General features: G+C 34.2%; 1 protein-coding gene across 1 annotated transcript; it reads left to right on the forward strand.

The window, feature by feature from the left end:
* Positions 1-7,875: 7,875 nt before the first annotated feature.
* On the forward strand, positions 7,876-12,872 carry LOC107717073 (cyclin-dependent kinase 1-like). The gene is made up of 8 exons (XM_016523717.1): positions 7,876-8,009; positions 8,614-8,660; positions 8,834-8,990; positions 9,472-9,595; positions 10,399-10,569; positions 10,652-10,815; positions 12,284-12,425; positions 12,523-12,872. Exons 2-8 carry the CDS (start codon positions 8,624-8,626, stop codon positions 12,634-12,636), a joined length of 909 nt encoding a protein of 302 aa, XP_016379203.1. The 5' UTR covers positions 7,876-8,009; positions 8,614-8,623; the 3' UTR covers positions 12,637-12,872.
* Positions 12,873-13,230: the final 358 nt, after the last annotated feature.

The following is a 13,230-nucleotide window of genomic DNA, read 5'->3' on the forward strand; positions in this document are numbered from 1 at the left end:
AAACAAGAGCGGCTGACCACAGCAGAACACAGAACAAAATCCATTGGTCTGCTCTGTCAGAGAGAGAGAGATGGAGAGAGCTAAAGCAAGCCTGATTAATGTGTGCTAGCCAAATGTGTTTGGTCAGGTCAGTGAGTAGAGTGGGGTTAAGACCTACATGCACAGACAAATGTTTAGCAGGAGGAAAGGAAAGAAAAACAGAAGACAGACATCAGAGAAAAATAGGGGACAACAACTCTCAACCTAATATGTAATGCATGCCTACTTAGTCACTTGCAAATGTTTAATCATTAATGAGGAACTGAGTAGTAAAAATACATAAAAAATATTAAGGAAACAGATTTTTGAAGAAAATTTTGTGCAATTCATTAGATATTGAAGATACAGTCACAGACAGGGATGCCATCTATTTTATAGTTTCTTTGTGTACTCTAAAATGCACAATTAATAAAAACAATATACTAAAAGTTTGGGTAAGATTTTTTTGTCTCTTATGCTCACCAAGGCTGTGCTTGCTTACTTTAAAAATACAGTAAAAACAGTATAATTGGATCACGTGTGCCTTAATAACAGTATAACTTTTTTTCTTTGATGAATACAAAGTTTTTTTTTTTTTTTTTAATGGAATTTATTTGAAATAGAAATCTTTTGTAACATTTTAAATGTCTTTACTGCCACCAACTTTTATCAACACCAACTCTACTGACCCCAAACTTTTGAACAGTCTATTTTCCTAAATAAATATTGGAATAAACAATTCTTTTGCCAAATTTTTTTAGTTCATTATCCTAACTGTAGGCTTTCCACGGTTGCCAAGCAACGTAACAACTTTTCATATTATACATTGTTTATTTATAGTCATTTTACTATGAATAAGTCATGTGGCACATCTAATCAAAATTTAAAGTCAGAACATTTCATTTTTACTATAGCATGAACACTATATTGACCAATCAGCATCCAGTAGAGCAATCCATTTAATAAATAATACAGTATATATTCACATAAGTAGTAAGTCAGACAGAAAACACTGATGTCACTGCATGCAAATCATCCTGCCTTTTTAAATTTAAATCTGTCCTCACTGTTTCCAAATTCATATTTACACGTACACACAGAGCAGGGAAACACTCAACACGCAAACAAAACCTGAGCCCACATACACTGCATACTATGGGATTACTGAAGAGGAAGTGACCTTTATAAGAGGTCAAATGGGCAAACAGAAAGCGAGGAGGAAAAGGAGTATGTGTTGATAGAGGTGTTGAAAATCTTCCGCTGATCTGGCATAGTCAGAGCCTTCACATATACTCCAAACCACAAACAACATACTCATGCACACACTCAATGCACAAATATACACCAACCACAAAGGCTGTTCAATGATCAGAGGTATTTGTGAACACATTTAGACCTTGAAATGTCTTGTGACAGAAACCGTCTGGCAGGAAGAATCTAGTTGAGCCGAATAAAGATAAACAACACTGATTTAGAGACTAATGAATTAGTTCCGGACATGACAGCGTTTCCTCAATAGAAATGTAGAATGTTTGGAGGAGGTACACAGGTTTATTTTTGTCCACTTCACAGTAATATTATGTAAGAACACCTGCTGTGAAGAACATTTTCAAATCACACACACACAAACATACATGCTAAAGGACAGTGCTACAAGGCTGGAAATTACCAGTGCAGAGTCTGTCTTTCAGATTGAATACATTTAATCTGCAGGCATTGAGAAAATCATTTATAGAGCCAATTAACACATATCCCAATCAAATTCTTATGATTCAATGACCCTGAAGCAGGATTTTCAGTAACTTCAACACTGTTTCTTATTTTCAGATATAACCAAATGTCAATGTGCTGTAAAATGCCATTTATAAATTAACACAATTATGTCATTAAAATATGATTAAAATATGATTACAAATTACTGTTAGTATAAAAAAATGTCTTGACTTTTGACTTCTGTACTTTAAGATTTTCAAAAATAAAGTGTTAAAGTGTTTCTTTCAATGCGACTAATTTTTAAATTTAAGAATATATCCTGAAATTTGAAAATATTTTTTCTTACTCCTTGTCTTCATGTTTCAAGCATAAAATGCACAAATTTTTGTTTAATTAATGCTTACAATGAAAAATGTTAATGTTAAAAAAAATATATATATCTTGTTTTTAGAATGTGTAATATTTTACTGTTTTTTACCCCATGGGGAAAAAAGACAAAATAATAAGAAAATGACTTTTTCCAGAGAATGGATTTTGAAATTCTGATAAATAAATACAGAAACAATCAAAAAAATGACAAGACTATTATTTAGAACAAGACCTTAAATGCAGAAAAGGCATCTACCTAATGCATAAATTATAAAAAGAGTAATCACAGCACAATTTTTATAATTTGTACAACCACATAAAACATCTGTAGGAAAAAACATCATGCTGATTATTTGTGGCTAATAAATATAAATTAATTTTACACAAAATTAAAAAGTCATATTACACAATCATATTTTCTTCATTTAAGGGTGTTAAAATATTCACCAAACTCAGCTGTGAGGTGAAGGCCACAGGATATTTCTGAATATTTTTTAGCTTCAGAGTTAATAGGAAATAGAGATTACACACCACAGCATATCTCATATTGTTTAACCCAGAGGCCATTTAATAAGACCGCTGCCATAATGAGGCTTATTAGCACTACAGCATGTTTACCTCAGGAACCTGCTGATAAATGCAAGCACAAGAAACTCATATAATGTGCATGTGGGGGCGGAGAGAGAGTGGGTGCCATAATATGCCTGGTAGCTGATCATTTCTGCTCAAGGTGTACTCTCATTTGTGCAAAACTGTGTCCAAATATGAGATGAGACTTAAAGCCAATGAGGTCACGCTTGCTCAAGGTCACTCTGAGAAAACCTTCATCCTCATTTGAAGGGAATCAAGACTCATCAACTGTCCTTTACACAGTCACGCCAACTGTCACCCAGGATCCTCAACAGGGGGGGAGACCAACAATCACAGGGAAAGAAAAAAGACAGAGTGATTGAGAGAGAGAAAAGGAATAAATCATGAAAAGACAAGTGTATGATTGCTAAAGAAATGTTCAGGGAGGAAATCCCCATGGCAACGCCAGGAAACCACATGCTTTCACCATGGCAACAAAGCCTGGGAATGCTAATGTCAGAGAGTCTGTTGAGTGAAGGGAGAGAGAAAATGGATAATATTCAATACAGAATATTAAGATAGCATATAAGCAAGCAAATGTTTAAATGTTTTAACCTGTAAAGGTTTGGACATAATCAGAGCTTTATAATAAGCCAGTTTTCATGATCAGTGTTTTTCTCCATGTAAATGCATTCATTAACTGCAGTAGTAAATCACACATGAAGGTCATGTGAAACATGAAATCTAGGTGAGGGAATCCTCTTTGGTCCTGAATTTGTCCTACATATGATACATACACACTCACACATACAGTCACTCAGACACACAACAGCCCTCCCTTGCCCCAAAATCTCAGTGTCCTAAAAACTATTTGTAGCATTTGCCCACTCCTCTGTCTCTAGTTCAGTACCCCATTCTCAACCCCCTTCATCATGACCTCTTTCTTTTCAGCACGCCTTTCTCTCAAAAACACGCTCATGTAAACACACACACACACACACACACACATCCTGTCTCTCTCTCTCGCAGACACACAAGGTTCATCTTCCTCCCTGAAGGCTCCTGCTGAGTATATGGCTCAGAGGCAGGAGTCTCTCACAGCTGGACTGGAAAGACAGTGTCTTTGTGTGTGCTTCAGTATCTCTGTCTCTCTCACAGACATCAGACTAGACTCTGATCTATCAACAGACAAAAAAAGTAGCAATAATATGTGTTACATGGATCTCTGGAACAGGGTTATTATAGTTAACTAAAGCCATAAAAAACACTTTTGTTACTTGAAATTAAACAAACATTAGCTAAACTAAACTAAAAAAAAAAAAATTCAATAAGGATCTTATTTTAGATTTTAAATAAAATATACATTGAAAACTTATTTTATTTCAGCATTTTTTTAGTTTAACTTGATGTAATAAACTACTAAAATTGACAAAAGTTAATAATTAATAATAACTATGAACATATTTAAAAACAAAAACTAATAAAAAAAATGACAAAATGAAAAAGGAAAATATAAAAAATAAAAACCATTTTAAAATAATAACAAAAGCTACAATAGTATCTAAATGAGACACAATGTACAATGACCACTAAAATGCATCACTGACCATATAATCCTATATAATCCTACATAGTATTACTGTCTGTCATGTCACTCTTATAATAAAATCATTTCAATTCAAATCAATATTTAATGGTCATTTATTATTTATTTGTTAAGCATCCATGTAATAAGAGGGATGATGGTCACTATCATAAAATAAAACTCAACAGGGTGCTAAAAACCTGGACTAAAACAGTACCTTATCACTTACATGCAAATATAGAACGATAGCATTATATAAGAGTAATGACAAAAACACCCATCATGAGTTTGAGTCCTTCCATTCCACAAAGTGTTTGTTCCTTCAGCCAATCAGGGCGGCTCACATGTGCATCTTAATAATTTGCCACTAATCACTTCTTTAATTAAAGTGTCTACCCCTGAGGATTTGGGTTTGAATTGAGATTCTATGCCTGGGACTAGGCCTTCTTTATTTCTCTGTAATTAGACAGCCTAGTTAAGCTTCATTGGCCTGTTGAGAGCTTGTTTTTAAATAGTTCTTTTGAGAAGTTGAATAAAAAAACAAACTTTATAACAATTTTTGTTTTCACTTTGTGACTGAATATCAAAATTTTCTGTGCAGACAATGCTAAATAGCCTAGTATATATGAACATTAGAATAACATTTAAATTTCATTCTTTTTTGTGCACCACACTTTTGTCTCTCTCATTATAATGTCTGGTTGGCGAGTAAAATGTAAGTGATGCTGTCACCACAGTGACTTAAATCTGACATCCGCCTGCATGTCTTCCACGTATGACAGTCAGCGGAAGTGAGAAAAAAGTGTTTACTACGTTAGAAATATGGATATTTATCTTACAAAAATGCATGGATTCGCTACAGGAGGCCTTTATTCACCCCCCGGAGCCGTGTGAGGGACGTTTTATTACGGATGCGCGCACTTTATTTCACGTCTTCTAAACTGTTGACAACCAACACCCGTTTAGCCCCATTGAAAGGCTTGGAGGGGCCAGGACAATTTTCAATATAACTCCAATTGGATTCGTCTGAAAGAAGAAAGTCACATACACCTAGGATGCTTTGAGGGTGAGTAAAACACGGGCTAATTTTCATTTTTGGGTGAACTAACCCTTTAAAAAAACAGAGCTGTCACTGGTGAACATCCAATTTACACTTACTAAATACAGCAGTCCAACTGTGACGCCACGTGGTGAAACAGAGTATTGCATGCATGTATGTGCATGTGTCTACAGACCCTCATAGTATGGAATGACAAACCTGACAAAGTTAGAAATAAATAAATACATAAATAAATATACAAAGAAATGTAAAATAAATTAATAAATAAATATACAAAGAAAGGTCAAAAGAAAAACAAAAAGAAATTATTATTTATACTTTTATTTCCTTATTTACTTACGTGTTTATTTTTTCCACATTTATTTATTATTATTTTTTTATACATGTATTGATTTCCACATTATGTATTTATTTACGTATTTATTCCTATATTTATTTATTTCCACATTTATTTATTTATACATTTCTTTGTCTGTAGGGTAAGGAGGAGGGTGTTTTACCTAAAGTAATCGGAGCCAGAGTAAGCAAGGGGTAAGCTTTGAGGCCACAGTGACACCTTGTGTTGTGCCCAAACGAAATACAAGTGTAGCCTACATGATGTGTCTGTTCATGATGTGTCTGTTGATAGTGGCGAATGGCAAAGATGGGCAATTAATTTAATATCACCCTATCTGTATGTATAGGCTCCAACGGAGCCCCTAAAGGGACATATTGGTGGGAAAATTACGGAGTGGGAGGGAAAAAAATAAATTAATGTAGAAATAAATACATAAATGTATAAATAAATAAAAGAAAGATAAACGTGGAAAAAATTAAAATATACATAAATAAGGAAATAAAAGTATAAATAATTGTTTTACTTTTCTCTTCATATTTATTTATATATTTATTTTTGCTTTTTTTACATTTCTTTGTATATTTATTTATTACTAATTTTGTCAGGTTTGGCATTCCATATGACAGACCACACACAAACCAAACATATGTTTGCTACAACATAATTATACTTACTGTATTTGCGTATATTGGAAAGTTTGTGGAATTAAAACAAGTCTATAGCACTGAACATCATGAACTGGAAGGCTGTTTCAGTAGGGTCTTTTAGGACAACCTATAGAGTGAAACGAGAACATTTGTTCTGAACCCACTACCAGTGATTCTGTAGCCATAAACATAGTGGGAAAACCTAGGATGCTTTGAGGGTGAGTAAAACACGGGCTAATTTTCATTTTTGGGTGAACTAACCCTTTAAAAAAACAGAGCTGTCACTGGTGAACATCCAATTTACACTTACTAAATACAGCAGTCTAACTGTGACGCCACGTGGTGAAACAGAGTATTGCATGCATGTATGTGCATGTGTCTACAGACCCTCATAGTATGGAATGACAAACCTGACAAAGTTAGAAATAAATAAATACATAAATAAATATACAAAGAAATGTAAAATAAATTAATAAATAAATATACAAAGAAAGGTCAAAAGAAAAACAAAAAGAAATTATTATTTATACTTTTATTTCCTTATTTACTTACGTGTTTATTTTTTCCACATTTATTTATTATTATTTTTTTATACATGTATTGATTTCCACATTATGTATTTATTTACGTATTTATTCCTATATTTATTTATTTCCACATTTATTTATTTATACATTTCTTTGTCTGTAGGGTAAGGAGGAGGGTGTTTTACCTAAAGTAATCGGAGCCAGAGTAAGCAAGGGGTAAGCTTTGAGGCCACAGTGACACCTTGTGTTGTGCCCAAACGAAATACAAGTGTAGCCTACATGATGTGTCTGTTCATGATGTGTCTGTTGATAGTGGCGAATGGCAAAGATGGGCAATTAATTTAATATCACCCTATCTGTATGTATAGGCTCCAACGGAGCCCCTAAAGGGACATATTGGTGGGAAAATTACGGAGTGGGAGGGAAAAAAATAAATTAATGTAGAAATAAATACATAAATGTATAAATAAATAAAAGAAAGATAAACGTGGAAAAAATTAAAATATACATAAATAAGGAAATAAAAGTATAAATAATTGTTTTACTTTTCTCTTCATATTTATTTATATATTTATTTTTGCTTTTTTTACATTTCTTTGTATATTTATTTATTACTAATTTTGTCAGGTTTGGCATTCCATATGACAGACCACACACAAACCAAACATATGTTTGCTACAACATAATTATACTTACTGTATTTGCGTATATTGGAAAGTTTGTGGAATTAAAACAAGTCTATAGCACTGAACATCATGAACTGGAAGGCTGTTTCAGTAGGGTCTTTTAGGACAACCTATAGAGTGAAACGAGAACATTTGTTCTGAACCCACTACCAGTGATTCTGTAGCCATAAACATAGTGGGAAAATGTGGGGAAATGACTGTTCCTGCACACAATATTAAATGAACAAACCGCGCACGCGCACTCACTCTCGGACAGACGCCATGCTCCCGCTCCTAACCGCCCTACCATCTGATTGGCTAGTTTTAAGTCCACCGAGAACTCCGATTGGCTGCTTTTGAAATACGTCTACGCGGCCAGTTTGAATCAAGGAACTCGCAGTTCATTGAGGTACACAACCTCCGCACGCTCTTTATGTTCTCAAAGAATTTTGTCAAGATATCGGAGGAAAATACCAGAGTTTGGTTATTCATCCAGATTCGATATAGTTATAGAGAAGGTGAGTGTTAATATATGAAAATGATTGACTCTTATCAATTTTGATTCTGATCGCTGAACGTTTTAAATTTGCTCAGGCCCCACTGGGCAAAAATCCCTGAGTCATTTAACTTCAGCATGCAATTTATACTGTAATCTTAATTTAAGGATAATCGTTTGATTAGCATGATTTACAAATATAGATCCTGAATAAAAGCAGATCGCTATATTTATCGCTTTTCCCTTGGTTTTAACACGTTTCTGTCGCATCTTTTTTTAAAGTGGTCACATTGGTTGATTTGCAAAACATGGATATAAAATGTGAATGTTTTTATAAGCACAAAATTATGAATCATCAGAAATTTCACTGTATTGTATAATGTTTGCGATGTCAAGACTAACGTCAGAAAGGTCAGTCTTTTATGCCTCGGGAGTAACTTTGTGTATTTACACAGCACATCTTATATTAGATAGTTTGTTTAAAACATAAATCTGAGCAAGTGTGTTGAAAAGAAGTTTGTTTGACACATCTAGATTGTTGATGGCACATTATTTTTTGCAGTATCATTCAGTATGTTAAGCTGTCATAAACTTACTTTTTTTCAATCTTTTGTTTTTCTTCAAAGTATTGAGAAAATGGATGACTATCTGAAGATAGAGAAAATTGGTGAAGGTAAGTTGAATCTTTCTTTGTGTAGAGTCAGCTGACTAGTGTTGTCACCTGGCCTCTCTCTCTCTCAATGTGTCCCTTGTAGAGTTTGTTTCCAGGCAGAATATGAGAGTCCCTGTTAGATTTTTTTCTGTAGATGTCTGCTGGAAATCCATTTGTGTGTGTCTGCTCCTTAGGTACATATGGTGTGGTATATAAGGGTAGGAATAAAACCACTGGACAGGTGGTTGCTATGAAGAAGATCCGCCTGGAGAGTGAGGAGGAGGGGGTTCCCAGCACTGCTGTCAGAGAGATCTCCCTCCTCAAGGAGCTCCAGCACCCCAACGTTGTACGGTAAGACACTGAGAGTTTTCATGACATCTTTATGATTATCGACATAAAACAGAACGAAAACCCCTAAGTTGTACTACTTAGAATTCTATATTGCAAAAGATTGTTGATAAATATGTATTTATAGTGACATTTCATCATGTTTTCTGCTGAGTTCAACTTAACGCTTTATAAATCAAGTTGTCCTAACCAACAAAATGACTTCTGTATATACACTACTGTTCAAAACCTGTCTTAGTTTTTTTTTTGTAATGTTTTTAAAAGAAGTCTCTTATGCACACCAGGTGCTGCATTTATTTGTTAAAATGTAGTAAAAACAGTAGTATTGTAAAACTTAAAATAGTTTCACAACTTAAAATAACTTTTCTATTTTAATATATTTTAAAATGTAAATGTAACAAACAGCTGCTTTGGAAAATGATGGTTTCCAGTTTCATTACTGCTTTATGTATGGACACATACCTCCTCTGTTCCCTTTTTACAGCCTGCTGGATGTGTTGATGCAGGAGTCAAAGTTATACCTGGTGTTTGAATTTCTGTCCATGGATCTGAAGAAGTACTTGGACTCCATCCCATCAGGCCAGTTCATGGATCCCATGCTGGTCAAGGTGCATTAAATAGTGTACAACATTAAAAGATACAACTTTAGCTTCGCTTATGTGATTAATAAATGGTGCAGAATATTTAAATATTTTTCCTTTATTTACGTCACAACTTTTATTATTATTTTTTTTTTAAATCATTATTTAAATCTTATTTTAAATTCCTTTTTTTTTTTCCAACGTAGACCTTTGAAACCTTTGTACTGATGTGTCTGCTTCATAATACAGTACCGTTTGAAGTTTTTTTTTTTTATGAAATTAATACTTTTGTTCAGCAAAGATGTAGTATATTTATCAAAAATTATAGTAAAGACTTTTATAATGTTACAAAAATTGTTTCAAATACATTTTATTTTGAACTTTCTATTCATCAAAGGAAAATTGCATCACGGTTTCCACATAAATATTAAGTAGCACAACTGTTTTCAACATTGATAAAAATAAGAAATGTTTCTTGAGCACCAAATCAGCATATTAGAAAGATTTCTAAAGAATCATGTGACATTGAAGACTGAAATAGTTGTAATAATATTTCACAATATTACAGTTTTACTGACTTTTTTACAGTTTTACTTTTGTGAGCATAAGAGACTAAGTTCAAAAACATTTAAAAGTCTCACCAACCCCAAACTTTTGAATGGTAGTGTCAACACATTCAGATTAGTTTTTCATGCTCCAAAATGTATAAATTCTACTACTTTCCCCAATGTTTTGTTTTGATTTGTCAAATTGTACAGTAGATCCCAAGTATAGAGTCTGTCCCTGGAAGTAATTGTAACTGTATGTGTGTGTGTGTGTCCTCTCTGTAGAGTTACCTGTATCAGATCCTTGAGGGGATTCTGTTCTGCCACTGTCGCAGGGTTCTGCATCGTGACCTAAAGCCCCAGAACCTGCTGATTGATAATAAAGGTGTGATTAAGCTGGCAGACTTTGGGCTGGCACGTGCCTTTGGAGTCCCGGTCAGAGTGTACACACATGAGGTACATGAGAGCAATTTCTCCTTTCTCAAAGCGTTCTGTAATCAATCAGGCTGATGGGTTTGTTCTCACTGTGATTGCAAAGGTGGTCACTCTGTGGTACAGAGCTCCAGAAGTCTTGCTGGGGGCCTCTCGTTATTCCACGCCCGTAGATGTCTGGAGTATTGGTACCATCTTTGCTGAACTTGCTACCAAGAAACCGCTCTTCCATGGAGACTCAGAAATAGACCAGCTCTTCAGGATCTTCAGGTATACAGACTTCTGGAACAACTTTGATATTGTTACTAGGGATGTTCATTTTAACCGTTAACCGACCGTAAGAATTTTTGACCGATTAATACAATCAGTTAAACGGTTTAAAAAGTTTTTTTTTTTTTTTTTTTCAGTAATTTATCAAAATATTTTAAAAGGTTTGCTGCATGGTTAAAATATGCTACGCGTATATAAAACAAAATTAGTTTTTTACACACACACAAAACGCAAGTCACGTATAAGTCGCATTTTATTATTTCATTCAGAAATGGGCCTAATTCCGACCGCGAAATGTTTACAAACATTATAATAAACACTGTAAACATAGCTAGGCTATTTTAGTTCCCCTCACTCAGCCTGCTTCACTGGCGTTCCAATATCCACGTAAAACAAAATGTTTTTCATAACATCACGGCGGTACGGTGATAATGCGTAATGGCACAGATTTTACTACATATTTAAACTGAGCAGTGTGTTTTTTTTTCCATATGTTTGACTGACTATATTTTATTATGATAATGAACAGGCTGCATTGTCAAGGTAGCTATGCTTAACTGTGTGCGCATATACGGCGCCGGCGCAATCACTTGAGTTTTTTCCTTCTAACAGTGGAAGCAACTACTCGGCTACTTGTTGCACAGTTTTTCTTTTGTTTTTTTTAATTTATTATTTAAGTAAAAATATATTTCTTTTATAGGCATTTTTATTATTATATTACTATATTATTATTATTTATATATATATAGCCTAGCTTTACTATGTTTTTCTCCGCTCGCAGAAGCGCTGCAGGTGCGTGATGTGATATGATGACCATGAGAATCCTCATGTTCTGTTGTGTGCTGCTTTTGGCGCATGTAAAATTAATCCCCGGGAAACAAATGTTAGTATTTTTAACTGGTCACAGACACTTATCCTTTCTAATTTAATTCAATTCTAATTTAAAATAATCTTGTCGGTTAACGGTTAATAATCGTTTAACGAGCGTCGGTTGTCGGTTAGGAAAAATAACCGAAATGAACATCCCTAATTGTTACATCCTAAGACTTTCACAGAATAATGTAAGTGTTAAATGGACAGATAGGGCTGGGCTAATGCTATTGTGATGCCTGTAGTTGCATCTTTACATTTAAAATCTTAAGGTTGGCTTTCCACCCAAGATAGTGCTTATAATAATTGATGAAAAAGTTAGTGATGCACAATATATTGGTTCCATCAGTTGTCGGACAGTATTAAAGATTTGCTTCTTTTTTTATGTATTGGTATCACTTGATAATTAGATATTTATGCTTGCTCTTTTTTTTTACTTTCATTTAGATTTTAATTTGCCATCTAACTCTTACTTAAAGTCTGATAAATGTTTATTTTGAAATGTATTCACATCTATTCTTCTCATACTGTACATTGGGTAAATTCACCAGCTATGTACATACAAATGAGACATTTTCTGTGGTTCATTTATATTTAGGACTCTGGGAACCCCTAACAATGAGGTCTGGCCAGATGTTGAGTCGCTGCCAGATTATAAGAATACCTTCCCAAAGTGGAAATCTGGGAATCTGGCCAACACTGTGAAAAACCTGGACAAGAACGGCATTGACCTGCTCACGGTAAAAGGGCGTCCTAACATACTGATGTCCTACTTATCTGTTTGGGTTTGTCTCCCTTTCTCTCCTCACATATTGATTTTTATTCTCTTTTGTTTAGAAAATGCTGATTTATGACCCTCCTAAGCGGATCTCAGCACGGCAAGCAATGACACATCCATATTTTGACGATTTAGACAAAAGCACTCTTCCAGCCAGTAACCTCAAGATATAGACTTCAGATCTAAAGCAATGTAAACTTAGTCTGTCGATACGCAATAATTTACCTTTTGTTCATTTGTTTATTGGGTGTTTTTTCTACTTTTGTGTTGTCTGTTTTTTGTATGTCTTTTTCCTATCCTGTTTTATGTTAGATAAAACACCCGTTTGTAAATAACATATATTTTTTTGTGGACCTGAAGTGGCATATTACAAAAATAAACCGTTCATAATAAAGAGCACTTTGTAGGATCCCATCATGGATTGATGTCTTCTGTTTTCGTGTACATTAATACATTGCATACTTTATACATCACTTGCTCACCATTCTCTGCAGTGAATGGGTGCCGCCAGAATGAGGAAAACATCACAATAATCCACAAGTAATCGACACGACAGTCCATCAATTAACAATTTGTAAAGTGAAAAGCTGTGTGTTTGTAAGAAGCAAATCTATCGTTAAGGCATTTTAACTCTAAACTGTAATTTCTGGCCAAAATACTAGTCCATAATCCATAATAACACATCTTCAGGTGAATAAATCCACCTCCCATTTTCCTTTCATATCAAAAGCCAATGACACTTGTTTAAAACGGTTTCTGCTTGTATA

This window comes from Sinocyclocheilus rhinocerous, unplaced genomic scaffold (genome assembly GCF_001515625.1).
Source record: "Sinocyclocheilus rhinocerous isolate Xijiao unplaced genomic scaffold, SAMN03320098_v1.1 scaffold119, whole genome shotgun sequence".
Taxonomy (NCBI): Eukaryota; Metazoa; Chordata; class Actinopteri; order Cypriniformes; family Cyprinidae; genus Sinocyclocheilus; species Sinocyclocheilus rhinocerous.